At 48.2% G+C, this 23,940-nt stretch overlaps 1 protein-coding gene across 1 annotated transcript in view; it reads left to right on the plus strand.

The window, feature by feature from the left end:
* Positions 1–23,940, plus strand: part of XYLT1 (xylosyltransferase 1) — a 343,548-nt gene that overhangs the window by 236,188 nt on the left and 83,420 nt on the right. The window contains exons 4-5 of the mRNA XM_065924410.1: positions 16,937–17,109; positions 18,218–18,420. Coding sequence (XP_065780482.1) covers positions 16,937–17,109; positions 18,218–18,420 — 376 coding nt within the window. The remainder of the gene's footprint in view (positions 1–16,936; positions 17,110–18,217; positions 18,421–23,940) is intronic.

A 23,940-nucleotide genomic window follows, 5' to 3' on the forward strand; every position in this document is an offset into this window, starting at 1 on the left:
TTGTTTTCTGTTTTGTTTCATAAGGACATTCCAGTGATTCTAACATGCAACCAGAGGTGAGCGTCACCAGCCTGGGCCGGTGCTTTCAAACATCAGCTTGCATCAGCATCACCTGGGGGGCTTGTTAAAACAGGTTGCTGGTCCCCACCCCGAGAGCTCCTGATTCACAGGGAGTAGGGTGGGCCTGAGATTCTGCATTTCTAGCAAGATCCCAGATGCTGCTGATGCTGCTGGGCAGAGACCATGTTCTGAGAGCTTCTGTTCTAGAGCAGTACTTTCAACCAAGAGTGATTTTTCCCCTCCTCCCTGGGGAGAGTAGTCAGTGAACGGAGACATTTTTGCTTTTGCACAAATGGGAGGATACTGCTGGTGTCTAGTGGGTAAAGGCCAGGGATGTGACTTAAACATCTTACAGTGCATAGCACAGCACTCATCTCCCACAGCAAAGAATTATCTGGCACCAAATATCAATCATGCCCAAGCTGCACAGCCCCAGTCTAAGTTAGACAGTGGTTTGGAAGCCACTCACTTATTTGGGCAGGTGGTGCTAATGGTAAAGCCCCCACCTGCCAATGGAGGAGAGGTAAGAGACCGGGGTTTGATCCCTGGGTCGTGAAGATCCCCTGGAGAAGGAAATGGCAACCCACTCCAGTCTTCTTGCCTGGAGAGTTCCATGGACAGAAGAGCCTGGTGGGCTACAATCTATAGGTCACAAAGAGTTGGACATAACTGAAGTAATTAGCACACATGCTGGGAATATGAAGCTTTGGGTTCAGATGAACTTGGCATTGGGAGCCTGGGTGGAGATGGAGATGCCCAGATCTTGCTAAGAGCATGCGTGGTGCATGGTATCTGAAGTCAGGTCAGTTTGTTTCTGTTTGTTAATCTATTGTCCACCCTCTGGCTCTGTGACCTTGGCCAAGTTCCCTACCCTCTCTGAGCCTGGGCCAATTATCTATAAATGAGGATCATTTCCATATACAGCATTGCTGTGAGAAGTAAGAAGTCTGTGAAAAAAAAAAACTTTATAAATGTTAAATACTCGACAAATTGGAGTGCAAGTCAAAACGAGAGTTGTTTCACAGCAGACTCCTGTGTCTCTGTCTGTCTTTTTCTGTGGCAGGAAGGTGGTCTCCCAGAGGCTGCTCCAGAAAACTCCCAACAAAACCCTCCTGGGCCCCTGAAGCCTGGAAAGTAAATATGCTCTGGACCTACAAGTCCTTCCATGAAATATGAGGCTGCTTGGACATTAGTCTGTACCTGGCCTTCACCTGCCCTCATTTGTTTAACAGGCTCAGTACCTCCGAGTCAGGCAGCGAGCTTGTGGAGTCTAATTAATATTCTCTAAGCTTCCTTCACACTCCCTTCTTTTATGATTTTGCCATATCCACCTTCCACTTGTCCTATTACTCACATAGTTTTTTCATTGCAATAGACTCGCTTTCAGTTTTACTTAAGTCAATTTTATTTTGAAAGTCATTTTGCATCGCTGCCAGAAGTAGAGATCTTGCTCTCTGTTCTGTAGAGACAGCAGCCACGCAGAGGAATTGGTGAAATCACAGCATGCAATACACATGCGTGCTAGGTCGGTTCAGTCATGCCCGACTCTTTGCGACCCCATGAACTTAGCCTGCCAGGCTCCTCTGTCCATGGGATTCTCCAGGCAAGAATACTGGAGTGGGTTGCCATGCCCCTCCTCCAGGGGATCTTCCCAACCCAGGGATCGAATCCGGGTCTCTTGTGTCTCCTGCATTGGCAGGTGGGTTCTTTACCCCTAGTGCCACCTGGGAAGCCCCAGAAATCACAACAGTGGTCTTCAGTACCAGTGGTTCCTTCTCTTTCCTGCCAGAGACGCCAGTCCTACGGGCAGATCTCTCTTTGTTGGGAGAGGGAGCTCACTCCCCTTCAGTTCTGTTCAGTCGCTCAGTCGTGTCCAACTCCTTGTGACCCCATGGACTGCAGCACACGAGGCTTCCCTGTCCATCACCAACTCCCAGAGTTTACTCAAACTCATGTCCATCAAGTTGGTGATGCCATCCAAACATCTGATCCGCTGTCATCCCCTTCTCCTCCTGCCCTCAAGCTTTCCCAGCTTGAGGGTCTTTTCCAATGAGTCAGTTCTTCACATCAGGTGGCCAAAGTATTGAAGTTTCAGCTTCAGCATCAGTCCTTCCAGTGAATATTCAGGACTGATTTCCTTCAGGATTGACTGGTTGGATCTCCTTGCAGTCCAAGGGACTCTCAAGAGTCTTCTCCAACACTACAGTTCAAAAGCATCAATTCTTTGGTGCTCAGCTTTCTTTATTGTCCACCTCTCACATCCATACATGACTACAGGAAAAACCATAGCCTTGACTAGACGGATCTTTGTTGGCAAAGCAGTGTCTCTACTTTTTAATATGCTGTCTAGGTTGGTCACAGCTATTCTTCCAAGGAGCCAGCGTCCTTTAATTTGCGTCATTCCCCTTACTGTTAAGGAAATGTTTGCATTGATCTGAGACTCCCTTGGTAGGCTGGCTATAATCAGAAGGGCTGGATGAGAATTGGAAAAGGGAATCTCTTACCTACTCTTAGTGTCGTTTGGTGTCCTGTGTGGGGGCCATGTCAGCCTTCCCTTGGGAAAAACACCAGCTCTGAAGTCCTCAATGGCAGGTCAAAATCAGTTCCTGCCCCTCCTCCACAGATTCCCTCCACCCGCACCCCCATCGGGGGAACAGTTACAGGCTTCAGTGCATTGGCCAGGGCTCCAGAGTCACCCCACACACATGCAGCTGGCTTTTCCACTGTCAAGCTGCATCACCATCTTTTGCCTGAGTTGTAGTTTTTAGTCCTTTCAGCATGCCTCGGAGGTGAGCACTCATTGATAGATGAGGAAACAGAGACAGGGAGCAGTCAAATGACCTGTGAGTAAGTGGTGGGTTCAGGATGCAGAACGAGGTTGCGAGCCCCTGCATGGAATGACTGGGTTCAGTCCTGCAGGATGAGTTACTCAAAAAGTAAGTTCCTAAAAATGAGGTTACCATTAGATTGCAACTGACTTGGGGTTCTCAGTGGCCAGTGGGAAAAAGAGCTAGCCAACTATTTGGGAGAGAAATCAAGCCAGCCCAAGCTGAGTGTGTAACCAGTTCTTTAATATTAAGGCAAAGAAATAGGAATGAGGGGGAAGCAAACAAAGAGAAAAGCCTAGGCTCAAAAGGTGGGTTTGGAGGAGTAGCAGGACTTGAGAAGCAAAGCTACACCGCCAGATTACACTCAGTGACCCCGTGTCCAAAATGCCCGGGTAGCTCCTTTGCTGTGCCGTATGCGCTTGGCCGCTCAGTTCTGCCCGACTCTTTGCAACCACATGAACTGTAATCGGCCACCAGGCTCCTCTGTCCATGGGGATTCTCCAGGCGAGAATGCTGGAGTGGGTTGCCATGCCCTCCTCCAGGGGATCTTCCCAACCCGGGGATCGAACTCAGATCTCCCGCACCGCAGGCAGATTATTTACCATCTGAGCCCAGCCAGAAAATACTTTCATTAAACCATGGGGTCATAGGAATTTGAACAAAATTAAACTGAAAAAAGAGAAATAAAGCTACCATGGGACTTACCTGGCAGTCCAGTGGTTAAGACTATGCTCTCCCAATTCAAGATGAACAGGTTCAATCCCTGGTTGGGGGACTAAAGATCCTACATGGTGCATGGTATGGCCAAAAAAATAAATTAATTTTGAAAAATTAAGTTATGATATGATCCAGCAATTCCACTTCTGGGTCTGTACTGAAAAGAATTGAAAACAAGGTCTCAAAGAGGTATCTAAACACCTGTGTTCATAGCAGCTTTATTCACAAAGAGCCAAAAATTGGAAGCAACCCAGCTGTCTACTGACAGATGAATGGATGAACAAAATGTGAAGCATACACACAGTGGAGTATCATTCAGCTTTAAAGAGGAAAGAGATTCTGCCACATGCTACAACATTTTGCTACATGAAAGAAGCCAGTTGTAAAAAGAAGGAATATGTGATCCCACTGATATGAGGCACCTGGAGGTGTCAGATTCGTGGGGACAGGAAGCAGAATGGTGGGTACTGGAGGCTGTGCTATGCTCAGTCGCTCCAGCCGTGTCTGACCTTTGTGACCCCATGGACTGTAACCTGCCAGGCTCCTCTGTCCATGGGAGTCTGCAGGTGTGAATACGAAAGTGGGTGGCCATGCCCTCCTCCAGGGGATCCTCCCAACCCAGGGACTGAATCCACATTTCTTATGCCTCCTGCACTGGCAGGCAGGGTTTTTACCACTAGCGGCACCTGGGAAGCCCTACTAGAGGCCAAGAGAGGGGAATGGGAGGTTAGTGTTCAATGGGTATAGAGTTTCAGTGTTGCAGGATGGAAAAGGGGGTGGTGATGGTTGCACAACAACGTGAAGGTACTTAACACTGCTGGACTATATGCTCAAAAGTGATTAAAGTGGTGAATTTTATGTTATGTGTATTTTACCATCTTTTTTTTTTTTCCTTAAGAAATGCAGGATGCTTGGTGGACCTGCGGAAGGGGGTACAAAGACGGGATGGGGGGAAGGGGTCAGGGATGGCTTCTCCTGGTCTCCAAAGGGCATGACCTGGCCAGCTTTATCCTTGGACTTGTGCTTTCAGCTTCCCAACTCTGCCATCCCTGTGCAGTATCTCCTCCCTCACTTCCCATCAGGTCAGGCAGCCCCGGGGTTGGAGGGATGGTCAGGCACTTGCCCAGCTCCTCCCAGGGAGACTTGGGGCTCCTGAGCAAGAAGAAGAGGAGCCCAGCCCCCAGCCAGTTCACATGCGTGGAGACCCTCGTGTGCAACAGTTCAGGCGTGAGGCTTCCACTTCAGCTCCGCCTAAGCCCTGAACGGACAGAGCTGTCGGGCTTAATCCATCAGTCTAAATCATTCATTCACGGAGGGCTTCTCCCCTAAGCTTAGCTCTGTGCCAGGACAAGGAGGCTAGGAGATGTAAAACCTTGACTTTGGCTCGTGGGGAACTGCCAGCTATCAAGAAAGCCAGCTTGATGAGGTGTATGCAAGGGAGATGATTCAGCCTCGAGAGAGAAGGGAACCTTGCCATTGCAGCAGCGTGGATGGAACTTGAGGACCTTGTGCTGAGTGACACAAGCCAGACAAGCACAAACATTGCATGACACCGCTTTGGACGTGGAATCTTTTCATGAAAGCTAAACTTTGGAAACAGAGAGTAGGAAAACGGTCACCAGGGACTCGGGGGTAGAGAGAAGAGAACAGATTGTCAAAGGATACACACTTGCAGCAATAAAATAAATAAGATCTGAGACTACAACACTGTGTTGTACAAGGGAAAGTTACTTAGAGAGCAGAATGTAAATGTTATCACCCCCTAAATAAATAAGCGAGGTGATGATGTGTCAATTAACTAGATGGGGGAAATCATTTAACAGTGTATATGTATATCAAATCACCCCAGTGTACACTTTAAATATCTTACAATTTTATATGTCAATTATGCTTCAATAAAGCTGAACAACGAAGGTAGATCGGGAGAAAGAACCAACAGCCAGCCCTGTCTCAAGAGACTTGTTGTTCAGTCACTCGGTCACGTCCAACTCTTTGTGACCTCGTGGACCGCAGCACGCCAGCTGTCCCTGTCCCTCACTATCTCCCAGAGTTTGCTCAAACTCATGCCCATTGAGTCATGGACATGGTGATGCCATCCATCCACCTCATCCTCTGTCGCCCCCTTCTCCTCCTACTCTCAATCTTTCCCAGCACCAGAGTCTTTTCCAATCAGTTGGATGTTCGCGTCAGGTGGCCAAAGTTCTGGAGCTTCAGCTTCATTATCAGCCCTTCCAGTGAATATTCAGGGTTGATTGCCTTTAGGATGGACTAGTTTGATCTCCTTGCTGTCCAAGGGACTCTCAAGAGTTTTCTCCAGCACCACAGTTTGAAATCATCAATTCTTCAGTATTTAGCCTTCTTTATGGTCCAGATCTCACATCCATACATTACTAATGAAAAAAATCATAGTTTTGACTAGATGGACCTTTGCTGGCAAAGTGTCATCTCTGCTTTTTAATACTGTGTCTAAGTTTGTCGTCGCTTTTCTTCCAAAGAGCAAGCATCTTTTAATTTCATGGCTATAGCCACTGTCTGCAGTGATTTTGGAGCCCAAGAAAATAAAGTCTGTCACTTTGTTTTCTGTTCAGTGATGCTAATTCCGTGATCAGGCTAGAGTTCCAGACTATGGGAATGTTACCTCCTCATCTGCTAGAATAAAGCATGGGTTTGTCTCCGATCCAGCCCTCTGCAGAGAGGGTAACTCGTCATCAGTTATTCAGTGCCTCGCAGCCTCAGAACCCTCCCCCCATGGTGAGATGGGGGTAATAATCATGGTATCTGCTTCCTAGACCTCAGGGAAATTAAGTAATGAGATCATGCGTACATAGTGCTTAGGGCTCAATATGCCTCAGACATTATTATTGTTCTGGAAGTCTTGGGGACCAAGGAAGGGAAATGACTGGCCCACGGCCCCACGGCTGGTTCACAGTGGTAGCAAGATTTGGATCCAGACATGTGGCCCTGCAGCCTTTTCGAAATCCCATGAAAGCAGAGGGCTTCTCTCAAGTTCTCATCACCATAACTTGGCTTTGAAACTTCCCAGTGAGAAAAAAAAAAAAAGCCCCTTGGCCCGAGTCTGAGAAAGCACCTAGAACCTGCCAGGTTTTCTCCTCCAAAGCCCCGACTCCTGCTCAATGCAGCCGCCGGGTGTGCAAACGTGCCCCACCCACGAGCACCACCCAGCGGGGTCAGCGGCAGATTGGTCATCCTCACTATGTTTAAAAAATCACAATCCAGTACTGTAGGCTGTAGGTGCAGCGTTGTACTCAGGTCTCTAGCACTTGTTCACTGGGTTCATCTGAAACTCGATGCCCGTGGGTGGTAATTCCCTATTTCCCGAACCCTCAGCCCCTAGCCACCACATTTCCACTCTTTGACCCTGTGAGTTAGACATGGGAGGTCACTCACATGAGTGGATCACGCCGGGTGTGTCTTCCTGGGACCGGTTTATTTAACTCAGTGCGTGTCCTCAATGTTCATTCTGGTGGGAGTGCAAAATGGTGTAGCCACAATGGAAAACAGTATAGAATCTCCTCAAAAAATTACAAAATAGAGCTACCTGTGACTAACCCACTTTACAGAGGAAGAACTGACGATCAGAGAGCTGTCTTTTCATAGTCCTTGCCTTGAAGAGACAGAACTGGAAGTGGTTCTGAGCCGTGGAGCCCGCCCCCTCCCTAGGGCAGGGGCCTGGGTGCGCTCCTGACCCAAATCCTATTTGCAACACAGCCTCGTCTCCACTCCTCCCCAAGATCCAGCCACCCTTATAATTTGGAACCAAGTCAGAAAGCTCCCCTTGCAACAGCTCAAAGAGGCCCCTTCAGAGCATAAATAGAATTACGGGCTTTGTTGGTGGAATAACTATTCCAGTCAGGAGGCTCCTTCGTTTTGCCTTGGTTATTAGTTGTGATCGAGGCAGATGCTGCAGAGGGAGATTCCGGGTGTGGATGTTTATTTGCAGCAGTGAGCTCCCAGGTATGCACAGCCCCGAGAGGCTGTGTGGCCTTGGGGTAGAGTGCTAGAGCTGAGTTAAGTGGTTGCAACAAATTTGATCCTGGACAGCCAAACCGAAATGGCGACAGTAACACTGGCAGTGTTGCTATCTATTCTAACAGACACAGACATCCACGTGAGACAGACTCTGTGAGGATAATGTACCCGTTTTACAGATGAGAGAACTGAGGCGTGGAGAGGTGGTTTAACTGCTCCAAGGTCACACAGATCTGCCTGATCAGAGGCCATGCTCTTAACCACGGTAGCTCACTGTCTCCTCCCAGATCATATCCCTAAAGGGAACCACAAGCATGATCATTGCCAACATGTCCACATTTGCACGGCACATTGATCCTTGCAGAGTACCTTCATCTTCACCGTCTCTTTAAAGCCCAAGGGTTGCATAGCCCTTATTTGACCCATGGCAATAAAAACAGAGCTTGGGTAACAGGCTGAAGCTGGCACAGCTAGTTACTGGGCAGAGGCCTCCGTGAACGCTTGTCCTTGGCCTCCCCACCTGCATGGCAAAAATATACTTGATATGCCTCCCCACAACCCTGCCTTTTTAACATTTGTCTGAAGTCAGCTTCTCCCGCTGCCTCTAATCACTCTGATTCTTCCACTTATTTTCTGTTTTATGCCACAGGAATCTGATTACATTGTTAAATTCACTGCTTTTTTTAGGAACCGGGCAATGTTTGGGTTGCAGTCTGTAAAGACACACATAGCTCTGACCACACGTCATTGTTATCTGTCCTGCAGCTGAGAAAAAGCCAACCGATAGGCTTCTAGGAAGAGATTTTCATCTTTTGGAAATGAGGACAATTTAATGGAGCATAGTGGCAATAATAGGGCTTGGATTAGACAGACCAGCTCCATTTCTAGCTCAGCCAACTCCTAACCCGGAAGTCTCTGAACTTCAGCTACCTTCACCATATCAGAGGAAGATAATAACCCTTTTCCCATAGAAGTTTGGATGGAAGTAAAAAAAAATCATGCACAGAAGTGGCTTAATATATAGCTGGCATGTTCAGTAAACAGTTGAAATTAGAATTATCAGTAAGCATCTCCTTTATTGTTAGGTTGGCTGATAAAAGTTATCCATCTTACAAAATGTAGTTAACACAGAAAAGCATAAGGAAGGCATGAAAACTGTCCTGCCACCATCTGACCTTCTGTTAATATTTGGGGGCAAGTCTTTTCATTGTTATGGATTGCATTGAAGGACTTCTCTTTTGCTTAATATGTTATAGATAATGTTCTGTATCAACAAGAATTACTATGACCTTTGGATCAATTCCTATTTTGGACCATTATAAACACCACAGAGATGGAGGCCTCAGGACCTTTGCACTTGCTCTGCCAGCTGCCCAGAATCCTCCATCTGTGATAACTAAATGACTCACTCCCTCACTTCACTCTGAGCTTGTTCAAGTGTATCCACTTCACATCAGCCTACATTTGGCCACCATAGCCAAATAATCCACGCCCCCCCAACATGATTAACTTTTTTCTTCATATTCTATATCACCATTTGCAATTGTATTCTCTTGTTTGCTTGCTTTTTAAAAAATTAGAGTATCATTGCTTTATGGGCTTCCTGGGTGGTACTAGTGGTAAAGAACCCACTTGCTCATGCAGGAGATGTAAGAAACTGAGGTTCCATCCCTGGGTTGGGAAGATCCCCTGGAGGAGGGCAAGGCAACCCACTCCAGTATTCTTGTCTGGAGAATCCCTCGGACAGAGGAGCCTGGCAGGCTGCAGTCCATGGGGTCGCAGAGTGGGACGTGGCGGAAGTGCCTTAGCACGCACTCAGATAGTTACTTTACAGTGTTGGTGCTGGTTTCTTCTGTACAATAAAGTAAATCGGCCATAAGTGTCCATATATCCCCTCCCTCTTGGGCCTCCCCCATCCCCCCCATCCTGGTCAGCGCAGAGCTGAGCTCCACGTGCCTGCGGCAAGTTCCCGCTGGCTGGCTATTTCACACGTGGTGGTGTATCTATGTCAGCGCTACCTTCTCAGTCCATCCCACCTTCCTTCTCCCTGCCGTGTCTACACGCCCAGTCTCTGTCTGCGTCTCTACTCCCAGGCGGCAGCTGCGTTCACCTGTACCATTCGTCTAGATTCCACATATATGCGTTAGTACACGATATTTGTGTTTCTCTTTCTGACTTACTTCACTCTGTATATTTGCTTACTTTTCTATTGGCTTTCTACTCCACTCACCTAAGCAGCATTCAGGAAAGGACTCTGTCATGTCCAGTGTACACAGAGGAGATGCTGAATGGGTGACTAAATGAACAAAGAGCATCCTATACATGGACGTGTGTGCGTGCTCAGCCATGCCCGACTCTTTGTAACTCCATGATCTGTAGCCCCCAAGCAGGAATACTGGAGTGGGTTGCCATTTCCTTCTCCAGGGGAGTTTCCCGACCCAGGGATGGAACCCGAGTCTCCTGCATCGCCTGCATTGGCAGTCAGATTCTTTACCACTAGCGCCACCTGGGAAACCCTCTATACATGGAAAGAAAGAAAGGAAGTGAAGTCACTCAGTCGTGTCCCACTCTTTGCGACCCCATGGACTGCAACCTACCAGGATCCTCTGTCCATGGGATTTTCCAGGCAGGAGTACTGGAGTGGGTTGCATATACACGGAGACACGCATATTTGCCTTCTTCCCCCAGGATAGATTCTTAGGAGCGAAATTACTGGGTCGAGGGACCTACATGTGTAACACTGTAATACTTGTTGCCACATCACTCTGGCCAGGCTCTGCCGGCTCCTACTCCCTCCAGCGGGTGGGAAAGAGCCCCTCCCCAGTTCCTGCCCTTCTGGGAAGCTCACCACAGCCCACTGCCCATCCCACTCCTGGTGGCAGAGGCCGGCAGCTTTCCAGGACCGCAGTCCCGGAAACGGTGACCGGAGTTGAGGAGGCCCGCTCCGCCTGGTCTCTGGGATGGTTTCCTGTCTCCTCGGCAACGCCGTGTCTGAGCAGCTTGCTGGAAAGGTCGATGCGGGAGCCAGGGCTGCTGGGCAAAAATAAGAAGCTGGTGACTGGTAATAGGCCCAGAATGCCGTGAACCTCAGCCCCTTTTAATGCCCTCCCTGCCCCCTGCTGCAACACGGGGCAGAAAACTCGCCCATTCACGCTCCCTTGTTTATTCGACAAAATGCATCAGGGTCCTCCCATGTGCCAGCGTGGGGATTATTGCCATCATGATCATGGAGCCAGCCTGTGACTGTCATACCACTTTCAGTGGGTGCCTGGGCCTCTCCCTCTTTCTTCATCTCTGGGCTCACGAGAGTACAGGGCTGGTCAGGGGACAGGCGAGGGGAAAGTGTGTAAAGAATGGAAGTAGTCTCGGGGGAGGGCACCAGGCCGTGTTTCCAGCCTGGGGGCATTTTTTGATTCTGAAACTCTGGAACTTTCGTTGGCCTTTGGTTTTAAGACTAGCTACATCACTCTGGGGTCAAGTGGATCCAGCTTTTCCGGTGGAGAAGCTGTTTTTGTCTGTGTGTCTCTGTCTGTGCCCGTGGTTCTTTGTGGGTCTCTCTGTATATTTCTTTCCCATATATGTGGGAGGAGGAGGTCCTCCTGTCTCTCTGCTTTTCCCTGGATTTGTGTGTGCCTGCCTCCACCTCTCATCCCCATTGCCATCTCTCTGTCTCTTTTCTGTGGATATTTTTGTCTTTCTCACCCACCCTTAATGCCCAGAATAGCTGGATTTCCTGGTGCCTCAGATGATAAAGAATCTGCCTGCAATATGGGAGACCTAGGTTCCTGGGTCAGGAAGATCCCCTGGAGGAGGGCACGGCAACCCACTCCAGTATTCTTGTTGGAGAACTCCATGGGCAAGGAGCCTGGCAGGCTACAGTCCCTGGGGTCCAAGGAGTCAGACATAGCTGAAGTGACCTAGCATGCACGCATGCAGAGCTCTGGGGTTTTGTTCCCCCTTCTCTTTGCTCCTCCCCAGACCGACTGTCTGACCCAAGGATAACTTTAGACTGTTTACGCCCAGGAGGCTCTGCAGCCAGTGTTTGATTCCCCAGGTCTTCTCCCCCTTCTCCAGAAAGGAAGCACCCTTGATCATGTCTCTCTGTCTGTGAATGAGCTCTGCTTTCTAAAAACCCCCAAAGAAAAATTACAAAAGGCTTTTCTCAACACCAACACTCAAGTTCCTTTAGAGACCAGGGGTCTTCACGTTCTTCCTCCCATAACCTGCTCATCAGTACAGCAGAGGGCGGGTGGAAGGAGCAGGGCTGGATTTGGGTTGACACTTTCGCCTCTGTCCTCCCTTACCATGTGACCTGGGAAATGCACTGACCTCTCTAAGTCTCGAGAATGACAGTGTTTTCCTCCCAGAACCAAGTAACGACCCACACATAGCCCCTGGCACCAGCACTCAGGAGACATCAGCTCCTCTGGACCAGAGCAGCCTGCTCCAGAATGGATTCACTCGCTCACTCATTCAACAACAGGGCAAGGGACATCCCTGGCTGGAGAGCATGGCTGTTCCCAAAGGCCCCGGGAGCCTCCCTTGCTAGGAGCTCCAGGTCATTGTTACCCAGAAACCCTGGGGCAGAGATGAGCAGTATTATCTGAGTGCCAGCAGGAACCCCTACAGAGTGGAATTCCTGTGAAACAGAGTGTCCAGATCACATTTAAACCTTTGAAACATCACCCAAAGAAATTCAGGTAGAAAAAAGTGACATGATAGCCATTGTTTTTAATCTCCCTCCCTTTGTTCGATAAAGAGTATCTGAGGGAGATGAAGAGAGGTTACAGCTGGCCCTGCCATGACCTGTGCACTGCCTTTGGGCTGCAGTTGTGAGAAAGAGAATATAAGCTTTTCTCTTATTATCTTTTTACTTTGGAGTCTCACATTCCTTAATCCACTCATAATCCATGTGTGAAGACAGGCTCATGTCCCATATGCTTTTGTGCTCAAAGTTTTGTCCTAGACTGGCAAGTGGGAGGGTTGAAGGGTTCTGGGTGGTTGGATGGATGGATGGATGGGTGAATTAATGGATGGGTGGATGGATGAATGAAATGGATAGGTTATTGTGTGAGTGTCTAAAGGGACATGATTCTTCCAGGCACACTTCTCCTGTACCACCACCAGGAAAGGCGAACGTATTTGTGAGTGGTTTGGAGAGAAGAATAGAGGGAGGATAGGATATCTCTGTGGTTGCTGCCTAGCTTGTCTTCAACCAGAGCCAAGATGGTAATTATCCCCAGGATTAAATTTCCTGATGGAACAGTCAGGAGCCAAAGAGGGTAGGCCATCAGGAGAGCATGGGGAAATGGGTGCAGAAGCTTTGAGCTAAACCCTCTGAGATCTCCTCTGTCTCTGCAGGCCTCCTGTTCACTACTTCCCCCCCTCCAAGGGCACACATCTTCCATAAAGCAATTGAGCATTGTCTTCCGTGTATCCTAGTTGGCTGCGAGCTCCTCAAGGGAAGAGTTTTTCCTCCAATTTTATTTTTCTAGTACCTAGCATAGTATGTGGCATGTAGTATGTGAATGTGTGTGTACTTAGCTGCTTCAGTCATGTCCAACTCTATGTGACCCTATGGACTGCAGCCTACCAGACGCCTCTGTCCGTGGGATTCTCCAGGCAAGAACACTGGAGTGGGTTACCATTCTCTCTTCCATTTGGGAATGTTTATAACAATTCTGCTTAGTTAATGAGGTACCTTGTGAATTAGTTATTGCAGGTAGATAGGCATGCACTGGAGGACTGTCAGAGGCATTGCAGAGAAGATTCCTGTATCATGTGGGAGGCTTACTCTAGGGGGCCAATAAGGATACATCTCATCCATCCATCCTTCCACTCACCCATCATCCTCCAAGCAAACCATTCATGCATGCACTCTTCCAACCATCTAATGATCAACTCTGATCCATGCAATATTAACTTAGCCTATACTGCATTAATATTGCATGGATCAGAGAGTTGATCATTAGATGGTTGGAAGAGTGCAAGCATGGATGATTTGCCTGGAGGATGATGGATGAGTGGATGGATGGATGGATGGATGGATGGATGGATGGATGGTTTTTCTGGAGGGATGATAAGGCATTGAATATTTTGCTAGGTGGATAGTTAAATGGTTTGTTGGATGAATGGTTGAATTTGAATGGATGGATGAATGAATGGACGGATGGATGGTTGAATGAAAAGATGTCACCTTATTGGCTCCCTGGAGTCCCACATAACACAGGAATCCTCTCTGCGATACTTCCGACAGTCTTCGAGTACATGCCTATCTATCTGCAATAACTAATTTACAGGATATTTCATTAAGTAGGATTTTTATTAACATTTACAAATTCTGGGCATGGTAACATAGTCTATATTACTGGTTAAGGGCATAAGCTTTGGAAACAGACCTGGGTTTGAATCTCAGCTTAATTAAAGCAGTGGGACCTTGAACAAATAAATCCCTTGGCCTCTCTAAGCTGTGGTTTCCTCATTTGCAAAACAGAGATAATGGCCCTACCTTGCAGGGTTGTTATGAGGATTAAATGAAATAATTAATGGTAAGGACTGCTCAATGCTCAAGAAGAGGTAATTGTTACAGTACTAAAATGTATCCTCCTGTAACTTTTGTTTTCACCAAAAGCCAGCTATGTGCCAGATATTGTTAATAATGTTGTGTATTCAGTGACAAATATTCTGAAATAGTCCCTCATCTTTTGGAGTTTAGTTCTAGTTGGGTGTCCAGACAATAATATATAATATATAATATTTATATATAATATATATATAATTATATTATTATAAATATATAATATAAATATTTATTTTATTTATATTATATAAATATAAATAATAAAATATAAATATATAAAAATAAATAAATATATATATATATATAATTCCAGACAGTGTTAAATGCAATGCAGAAAATTGAAATAGGTTGAGATAAAAGAGAGCGGTGTGGTTGGTAGGGGGCAGGTGGCCTGATTGTGACCTGTGAACTAGTGGCAAGAAAAGGTATACAAAGATAGAGGGAGAGGGTGTCCCCGGGGGCAGGAATGGCCGTGGAAAGGTTCTGAGGCAAAGACAAGCTTACTAAGGAAAAAACAAAAGGTCAGGGGTCAAGGTTGATGGTGGGGGAGTCAGGGTGCAGGGGTCTGCAATCATAACTGTGGGAGGCAGGGCCGCGGGCCATGGAGTCTGTACCACGTGATGAGGACACAGACCACCCTCATCTCATCCCCATCCCATCCTCTGGGGCAACACAGAAGGAGCCACACTCGTGTGGTGGCCGTTCAGCTTCCCAACGACAGCCGACGGGCTCCCCGTCTCCTGACCTCCAGGCTGAACAGTCCAGGTTCTCAGCTTTCCTAGTTGGTATTCAGAGACACCTGCAGCCTCTATGTGCTGAGTCCCATAAACCTAAAACCTGCAAGAAATCAGGTTAGACCCAAAGGAAATTCGGCTCAGGAAAGCCGGGAGATTTCTGGTTGGGATTATAATGAACTGAACCAGTAAGCCGTGTTCCTCCCTGAAACCTTGTCCCTGGGGCATTTGCAAGGGAAAGAAGGATAAAAGGTTTCTTTGAAGCTGCTTCCAAGGATAAAGGGGGCTTCCTCAATGGCTCAGTAGTGAAGAATCTGCCTGCAATGCAAGAGACACGGGTTCCATCCCTGAGTGGGGAAGATTCCCTGGAGAAGGGCTTGGCAACCCACTCCCGTATTCTTGCCTGGAGAATCCCATGGACAGAGGAGCCCGGCGGGCTGCAGTCCATAGGATCGCAGAGTCGGACACGACTGAATCGACTGAGCACACACACACCAGGATAAAAGACGTCTGGAACCATTTATCTAGGAGCATCTGGTGTAGGATCTGGGCTTTCAAAGAAGAAGAAGCAATGACGGTGGCTGATCTCCCAGGCTGATCCAGGAGCTCAAGTGGGGTCACAAGGATCTATACCCTCCCTCTCACTCAGCAGTTTCCCTCTGTGTTGCCTTTCCTCTCCATGGGGGGATAAAATGGCTCTTAGAATCTTCAAGTTTCATGGACTTTAAGACTCTTATCTAGTTCCAACAACAGTCTGGAATTCTGTCTTCTTGGCTAAATAGCTTAGTTAACTCTGAACCTTACCTCCTGTGTCCTGACTGGCCAAGTCTAAGTCCTGTGACCACCCCTGAAATTGATAATAGATAGACCTTCTCCTTCCACACAGCGAATGGGGGAGGTTGATGCCCCTCAAAATATTGGGTGATAAATTTCTCATTAGGCACGATGGATGAATTCTAGAGATCTGCTATGTGACATCGTGCTTATGAGAGAGTCAATTCCCTAGTAGGTTGGTAAGAAATCTGGGGTCCCCGAGGAGGAGAAAGGAGTCTGGGGCTCTCAAGGAGAGAGAGTTGTCCCAGGCTCTCAAGGAGGAGAAAAGGACAATTTTTGTTTTTCCTACATTGCTTTGTCTTAGTCTATATAACAGTGTATCTTGCTCGAGGCCAGGTTTCTCTTTAACCTTCTGACTAATCTTGTTATCTTAAGACTTGCATACTGTGGAAGTGGGCCTGGTAAGACCTTTCTATTGTTAGCTCTAATCTTGTTAATTTCAGATGTATGTTGTGGGAGTGGGTCTGATGAAAGTATATAAGGCCTTGCTAAGACTAGCCAGGGCGGCCCTCTCCGTCCCCCTTCTGATGTCTATGTCAGAAGCTTTCTCTGTCCTTTGTTTACTTTAATAAAACTCTGTTGCACAAAAGCTCTTGAGTGATCGAGCCTGGGCCCTGGTCCCAAAGCTAAATTTTCTTCGGAGATCACGAATCCAACATCGTTCACCGTAAGCTATCACTTATAATCCACACTGCTATCCTGAACACTTAAACGTGTTAAGAGGGCACTCTCAGGTTATCTGTTCTTTCCACAATTAAAAAAAACAACAAAAGAAAAAACAAAATAGATGCTGTTAGGAGGAAAAACAAGAGTAGATTCTGGACAAACAAAAATAGCACGTATATCTTAACATTTCCCAAATTGAAATTAACTGCTCCTTCTTCCTCTGTGGCTCAGAAATGTACCTCTTAGGTGGCTCCTCTCCTCCGGCTTTAATATGTGTACAGGTGTCTCCATCAGTGCTCTTCGTTTCCCTGGGGATGGAAACCATGTCTTTAGCTCCTCAGGGGCCCCCACGCCTGTTTACCAGGACGGAGTCAGGGTCCAGGACTTGCTTGGTTAAGTTGAAACCAGTTTCAGGGACCAATATGACTACTGTGCCCCTCAAATAGTCCCGGGAAGAAGCATCAGAGAAACACGCCCTGAGGAGAGCCGAACTCACCCCACCTCTGTGATCTCTCTGGTTTTCCCAGGCAAAGCCAACAAGAACGTTCAGTGGGACGAGGATTCAGTGGAGTATATGCTGGCCAACCCGGTCCGAATCGCCTTCGTGCTGGTGGTCCACGGCCGCGCCTCTCGGCAGCTGCAGCGCATGTTCAAGGCCATCTACCACAAGGACCACTTCTACTACATCCACGTGGACAAGGTGAGGCCCGCGCTCTGACCGCCCCGTGCTGGCATTTCTCTGGGGCTGTGTCTGCCCCTCTCCACGCCGGCATCCCTTTCAGGGGAGCCTTGCAGGCCTTGTATGTGTGTCTGTGTGTGTGTGTGCACACGCACGTGGGTGTCGGTTTCAAAGCTCCCAACTGTGACTTTAGACTTCCTCCATAAACACTGTCATTCCTGCCTCTTTTGCTCACGGTCCTGCCCAATGCAGTGCCTGCCAATCTATAAGGATCGCTAACCCAGGTGCGGGCCCACTTTTTCCATCAAGGGCCAGGGGGCGAGTATTTCAGCCTTTGTGGTCTATACACTCTGTCACAGCTAATCAGCTCTGGCATTGTGGCCTGAAAGCAGCCATAAAAACATGCACAAATGGATGTGTGTGACTGTTTCAATAAAACTTTATTTACCAAAAAAAAACCAAAACACAAAAAACATGGTTCCAGCTTGCTGACCCCTGAGCATCTTGTTCCAGAGGTTTCTGTTGGTCTGCTGATATGACATGATTATGTCTTTGGTCAGGAAGACAAAGGAGATGCCTATTCAAAAGTCTGATTCTAGCAAGCCTGCGAGAGGGTAGTGGAGAAATTCTACCTTTCAAAATACTCATCAGGTTTAAATGAAAGTGTTAGTCACTCTTTGCGACCCCATGGACTTTAGCCTGCCAGACTCCTCTGTCCATGGAATTCTCCAGGCAAGAATGCTGGAGTGGGTAGCCATTCTCTTCTCCAGGGGATCTTCCTGAACCAGCGATGCAACCATATTATATACAATCATATTACTTAGCTTGTTATCCTCAGACCATATGTATTAGTCTTAGAGAAAAATGCAGACTCCCAGGCACCAGCCTACACCTGGGGAACCAGTAATGCAGAGGCAGGATCAGGGAATCTGCACCTCAAATTGCTAAAGTAATACTTTAAAAATAATGAAGTTTGTATAACGATGCAGAAAGACACCCCGGGTCTGAATCAGTTACGTGGCAAAGTTCAGAAGCCCTATCACCTAGAAGGGAAGGGACAGAGAGGGGGTAAGGGACAAGGCTGGGGTGTTTTGCACACTGCTGAGTGTACCTTCCTCTCCTGGGAAAGCGCTCCAATTACCTGCATCGCCAAGTGCTTCAGTTCGCCAGGCAGTACGGCAACGTCCGCGTCACGCCCTGGAGGATGGCCACCATCTGGGGGGGAGCCAGCCTCCTGTCCACATACCTGCAGACCATGCGGGACCTTCTGGAGATGACCGACTGGCCCTGGGACTTCTTCATTAACCTCAGCGCAGCTGACTACCCCATCAGGTAAGCGGCCCTGGCCAGCCTGCTTTGAGGTTCTGCTTCCTCTGTCACATCTGGGAAGCCAGAGGCAGAAGCAGCCTGCCTCCCATCTGGAGGAGCCCTCCCGCCTCTGAGATGCTTACCCACTGTCTCTGTGAGGTCTCTCTATGTGAGGGCCACGTTGTGCTTGAGAATCATGTGAGCATTCACTCATTCATTCATTCAACAGAGATTTCTTGAGTACATGGTTTTCCCAGCTCTGTTTGAGAAATCACTTCAAAGGCTGAAACCCCTGGCCACGAGGTGCTTCCATTCAAATGGGGGAAACAGACAACACGCAAACTAAGTATTGAAACTAGCACATTGGAAACATAAGGCAGAGAGCAGCAGGAGCAGGGGGGGAGGTGGAATTCTAATGGGAATGGCCAGAACATCCTTCCACAGAAGAATGGAAGATGGTGATGGAGGGAGCCGCCCAGGCAGGGAAAATGGTCCAGCGGAGGGCAGCACAGGTGCTGAGCTCTGAGGATGCCTGATGTGTTCCAGGAACAACAGGGCTCAGTGTGGCTGGAACTGAGGTGAGATCATGGAGGGTCTAGAATCTGGCCATTACTCAAAGGAAGATGGGAACCACACGCTGTGTTTGGAGCAGAGGAAGGTCAAGGTCTGACTTAGATGTTAAACTGAAAGGGACAAAGTGGAAGAAGGGAGGGGAGTGTGACAGCCTGGGCAGAATCAGACAGGCGTCTCTGGGCTGTTGGAATCCCGTGGGTTGGTTTGTTTGGCTCCTATCCAATTTTAACACATGAATTGATTGCCCACATTCTATGACTGGTAGATTTCAACTGAAACTGCAGATCTCTAGCTTCTCTTGAGGTCCTCTCCAGGCTCTGTAAGCTACTCAGCCGCAATTTGTGTGGGTGGTGGAGCAACCAGCAGCCCTGGGGCGGTGAGAAATTCAGATGCCACTCTGTCCCTTTGCACAAGCATTGATCTACTCTTTAAAAGAGGTGTAAGCAAAGAAAACCCCTGGAGATCTCTTTAAAGGGAGGGGAAAAGGCAACAAAGTGAACTATATTTCCTATCAAGAAGGCAGCTCTTTGCTTGACTGTGTCTCCCATCTTGCTTATTGAAAGGCCAAAAAGGAGAAGTGGAAGGGGTGAAGGACAGGGCCTTCCTTGCTCTGTTAGTGCTGGGTACAGCATTTCCAGAAGAGCTAGATGAAGGAGTCTTATAAAAAGTGTTTTATCAAGCCAATTCTCAAACATGCACAAGAATACAAGACTAGTATAATGACCCCTGCGTCACCCAGTTTCAACTATAATCAATTCATCTTGTATCCATACCAATAAAGACCTTGACCCTCTTCCACCAGCCCTGGTGAAGCATTTCTAAGAGGTCATATAGTAGTATCTATAAATATTTCAGTGCATGCTCAGTCAGTCAGTCATGTCCAACTCTTTGTGACCCTATGGACTATAGTCTGCCAGGCTCCTCTGTCCATTGGACCCTTCAGGGAAGAATACTGGAGTGGGTTGCCATTTCCTCCTCCAGGGGATCTTCCCAACTCAGGGATCGAACTCTTGTCTCCTGCAACTCCTGCTTTGGCAGCTGGGTTCTTTACCACTGAGCCACCTGGGAAGCCCCAAATATTTCAGAAAACATACCTAAAAGACAAAGTCTCTCTTGGAATTTGATGTCAATATGATTGCCTGAGTGCTAATTCACTTCAGTGGTGTCCAGTTCTGTAACACTACGGACTGTAGCCCGCCAGCTCCCCTGTGGTGGTCCGTGGGGATTCTTCAGGCAGGAATACTGCAGTGGGCTGCCATGCCCTCCTCCAGGGGATCTTCCCAACCCAGGGATCAAACCCACATCTGCTCCGTCTCCTGCATTGGCAAGTGGGTTCTTTACCACCTCTGCCACCTGAGAAGCTCACCAATGTGACCTGGGGCTGGATCATTCTCTGCCGTGAGGCTGCCATGCTCACTGCTGGTGTTTGGAAGCACCCCTGGCCTCTACCCAATAGATGCAGTAGTGGTTCCTGCTCCCAACCACTTGTGACAACCACAGATACCTCCAGGTGCTGTGTTTCTGGAGGAGCAAAACTGCCTCCAGCTGAGAACGCTCCAGTTCCTGAGAGAGAGAACAGCCTGGACTTGGGTCAGAGATGAACTACTTGCCTTTGAGAAATTTAAACATGGCTGGAACCTAATAAACAAAACGAGGAGGAGAGATGAGTATAGGGAAGTACAAGGCGACGGTGAGCTGGAGCCTTCTCCCTCTCCCTTCCAAAGGAGTGTGTTCAGAAATACCCCAGAATGCCAAGTGCAGCTGCTGACGCGGCAGACGCTCCCTTCAAAGGTCAAGATTCCCACTCCCCCAGCTCCAGACCTCCCGTGGAGGCCTCAGAGGTCATGTCAGCCTCAGTCAGGAGGTGACACTTGACCAGGACCTCTCAAGGGCAGGTGGGCCAGCCTGTGTGACCTTTCCCAGAAGAATCGCATCAAGTCTCAATGCTGCCCCCATAGGCCCCCTGTTGATTTGCAAGTTGCAGTTGTAACAGCGTTCACTTAGCCAGGTCAGCTGGTCCAGGAGATCAGCACTTCTAGCATTTCAGTATCTAAGAAGATGAGTGCTCAGACTCCCATATGAGGGCTTAAGGCTAAACTCTGATTCTGCCACCTCACTTGCAGGTGATCCTTGGCAAGTAAACACAGTTCAGTCGCTCAGTCGTGTCCGACTCTTTGCGACCCCATGAATCGCAGCACTCCAGGCCTCCCTGTCCATCACAAACTCCCAGAGTTTACTCAAACTCATGTCCATCGAGTCGGTTTTGCCATCAAGCAATCTCATCCTCTGTTGTCCCCTTCTCCTCCTGCCCCCAATCCCTCCCAGCATCAGGGTCTTTTCCAATGAGTCAACTTCTGTGAAATCAGATTGTAGTCATGGAACCTAGAAAGTTTGGGCACTTAGCTCAGTACCTATCAGCTCTTAAACCTCAAGCTGGATCCAAGGCTGAGCCTCCTGATCTCTGAGAAAGGTCCAGAAATCCTTTCTCAGACCATGTGCCCCACCCATTTGGGGGTTCAGAGAAGGGAGTCATCATGTTTTTAGCTTTGTTGCTCCGGTTGTCTAGCCATCCCTGTCGATCTGTCTCTCCTCCGCCTCCGCCTCCCACGGCCCTCATTTCCGTGTCCACCCCCAGCCCCCGCCAGTTCTTCCACCCACTCACATTGCCAGCATCATGGCCAGAGGCGCCTCACGCATCAGGCACTGCTGGTTCCTCTTGCTGTTGTTTTCGTGAAGTCGCCCCACACAAAAACATATGAATTTTGCAGATGAATGGTTTTATCCTGGGCAACTCTGATAGACTTTCACTTCCCATCTGCCACTCCATCTGTAGCTTCCAGAACCACGACTTCTCCCCTCCCAGGAAGGATGAGCAAACTTAGGAGCCTTCTCAAAGGGGCGGGAGTGCCCAAGTCAGAAGCTTCTATGAAACTCTGAAAACCTGGGTGTATATCCAAGGGCAGCGTTCACCTCCCCTGGCTGCTCTGAGCTGTCTGTGATTTGACATCGCCTGTCCAGGTCAGCTGTCTGGCTCTAACCGCCAGCCAGATTCATTGGTCTCTACTGACTAGTAGCCTCCTTGAGACCCTGGATGCAGACAGCCTGGCTGCAGATTCTGCCACCACCGATGAGCCATTTGAATTGGCACATGCTGCCTCAGCTTTCTGCATCTCAATGTCTGCACCTAAAAGGGACCCAGTATTGGTACCTGTTTCACAGGGCAGTTAGGAGGATTAGAGGAAACCTTGGCTTGTCAGGGCCTTAACACAGTGCCTGACACAGAAAGTGTTCCTCAAAAGCAGGCAGTAGTTATTATAGTTGTATAACAGTGCTGGCCTCACAGGCTGGACATCAACTGAGTTGCTTTCCATTTTCCCTTCACCCATGAAAAGACCAGAAAAATAGTTCTTGAACTCACATCTCTTTCAAAAGTGGGAAATGCAAAGTGAGACTCAAAGACTGAACGTTTCAAAAGAAACAGGCGAGAACCAACCCATCTATGAACAGGAAGACTGTCCTCGTGTTTGGAATATGCAAGCGAAGTATGTTTAAAGAATCTAGGCCTCCCCACGTCACTGTTGACGTGACCGCCTGGCTCACGTAAGCTCTGGTTGGAGCTGTTTATGCATCCAGTGTGTGAATGAAAATGGATATTTTCAACCATCGAGACCCTACTAGGTTTGGAATCATCAAAGAACATGATGCTTTTATTCAATATATTCTGTTTACTGAGTAAGGCTGGAAACTGCGCTAGCATTTTTCAGTTAGATGGACCACAGACAGGGCTGAAACCAAGAGCATTATGCAGTTGGTTTGTGAGGTTTGGGCCAGTAGTAACAGACCCCTCACCATCTGTCTCTGGGCCCTGTGTCCTGGAGCAAACCTGATGCAAAGGCTGAACGTGTCCATGGCCCCTCCAGGGCTCACATTCTGTCTGTGGTTTGTGTGTGTGCATGCATGTTGTGTGTGTGCAAGCATCAAGCAAAACCTAGAATCTACTAATTCTACCTCTTAGGGATTCACAGCAACAAGGTCTAACCCTATGGGGCCCCCTGTGTGGACATTTAAGCTACCCTTCACCGTAGACCCAAGCCTTTCTCTTGAGATACCACCAGGGACCCAGGGAAGGAGCATAAGAGCTTTTCTGCAGCTCCTCAGCCGGAAAAACCAGCTCAAACAGACAGGAAGCAGGTGTCTGGGCTTCTCTGCAACATCCCCAAGACCACTGTCTCCATGGCATTGATCAAGTAAGACGAATGCCCAGATCCAGCAGATGTTTCCTGTGTACCTACTGTGAGTCAGGCCCTCTGCCAGGGCCTTTAACATATGTGCTGCCTTAATCCTTATCCCTTAAAATAAAACTTCTGGTGTGTAAGAAAGTTGAAAGAGATTAGTTTTAGAAGTCCTGGTGAATTTTGCAGGGAAATTAACCCCTTGATAGTATCTAGGCACAGAGTCTAGTCGCCTGGGATCTGGCATAGGACTGTGGATCTGTGCATAGTCACTCCCCTACTTTTCATTCCTCTAGTCGGGCCACTGATTCACGAATGGGTCAAGGAATACCTGTTGTTAATAGAAAATCACAACCGCAGCAAACGCACTTACAGTGCCTAGTACATCCCTGGCATGGGTTTTTAAGCGCTGTCCGTGGTCCTGACAGCAACTCCACACATACCTTCGGGGAGGCCATTTTTCAGATGAAGAAACTGAGGCACAGAGAGAGATGTTGAGGAACTTGACCACAAGGATATAGCCAGTGGTCTTTTTTTTTAATTGAGATAAAATTCACTTAACATTAAATTAACCATTTTGAAGTGTTCAATCCAGTGGCGTTTAGTACATGCCCAACCTTGCGGGCTTTCCAAGTGGTGCTAATGGCAGAGAGTCCTCCTGCCAATGCAGGAGATGCAGGTTCAATCCCTGGTTTGGGAAGATCCCCTGGAGAAGGAAATGGCACCCCACTCCAGTACT

Source organism: Muntiacus reevesi, chromosome 2 (genome assembly GCF_963930625.1).
Source record: "Muntiacus reevesi chromosome 2, mMunRee1.1, whole genome shotgun sequence".
Classification (NCBI taxonomy): domain Eukaryota; kingdom Metazoa; phylum Chordata; class Mammalia; order Artiodactyla; family Cervidae; genus Muntiacus; species Muntiacus reevesi.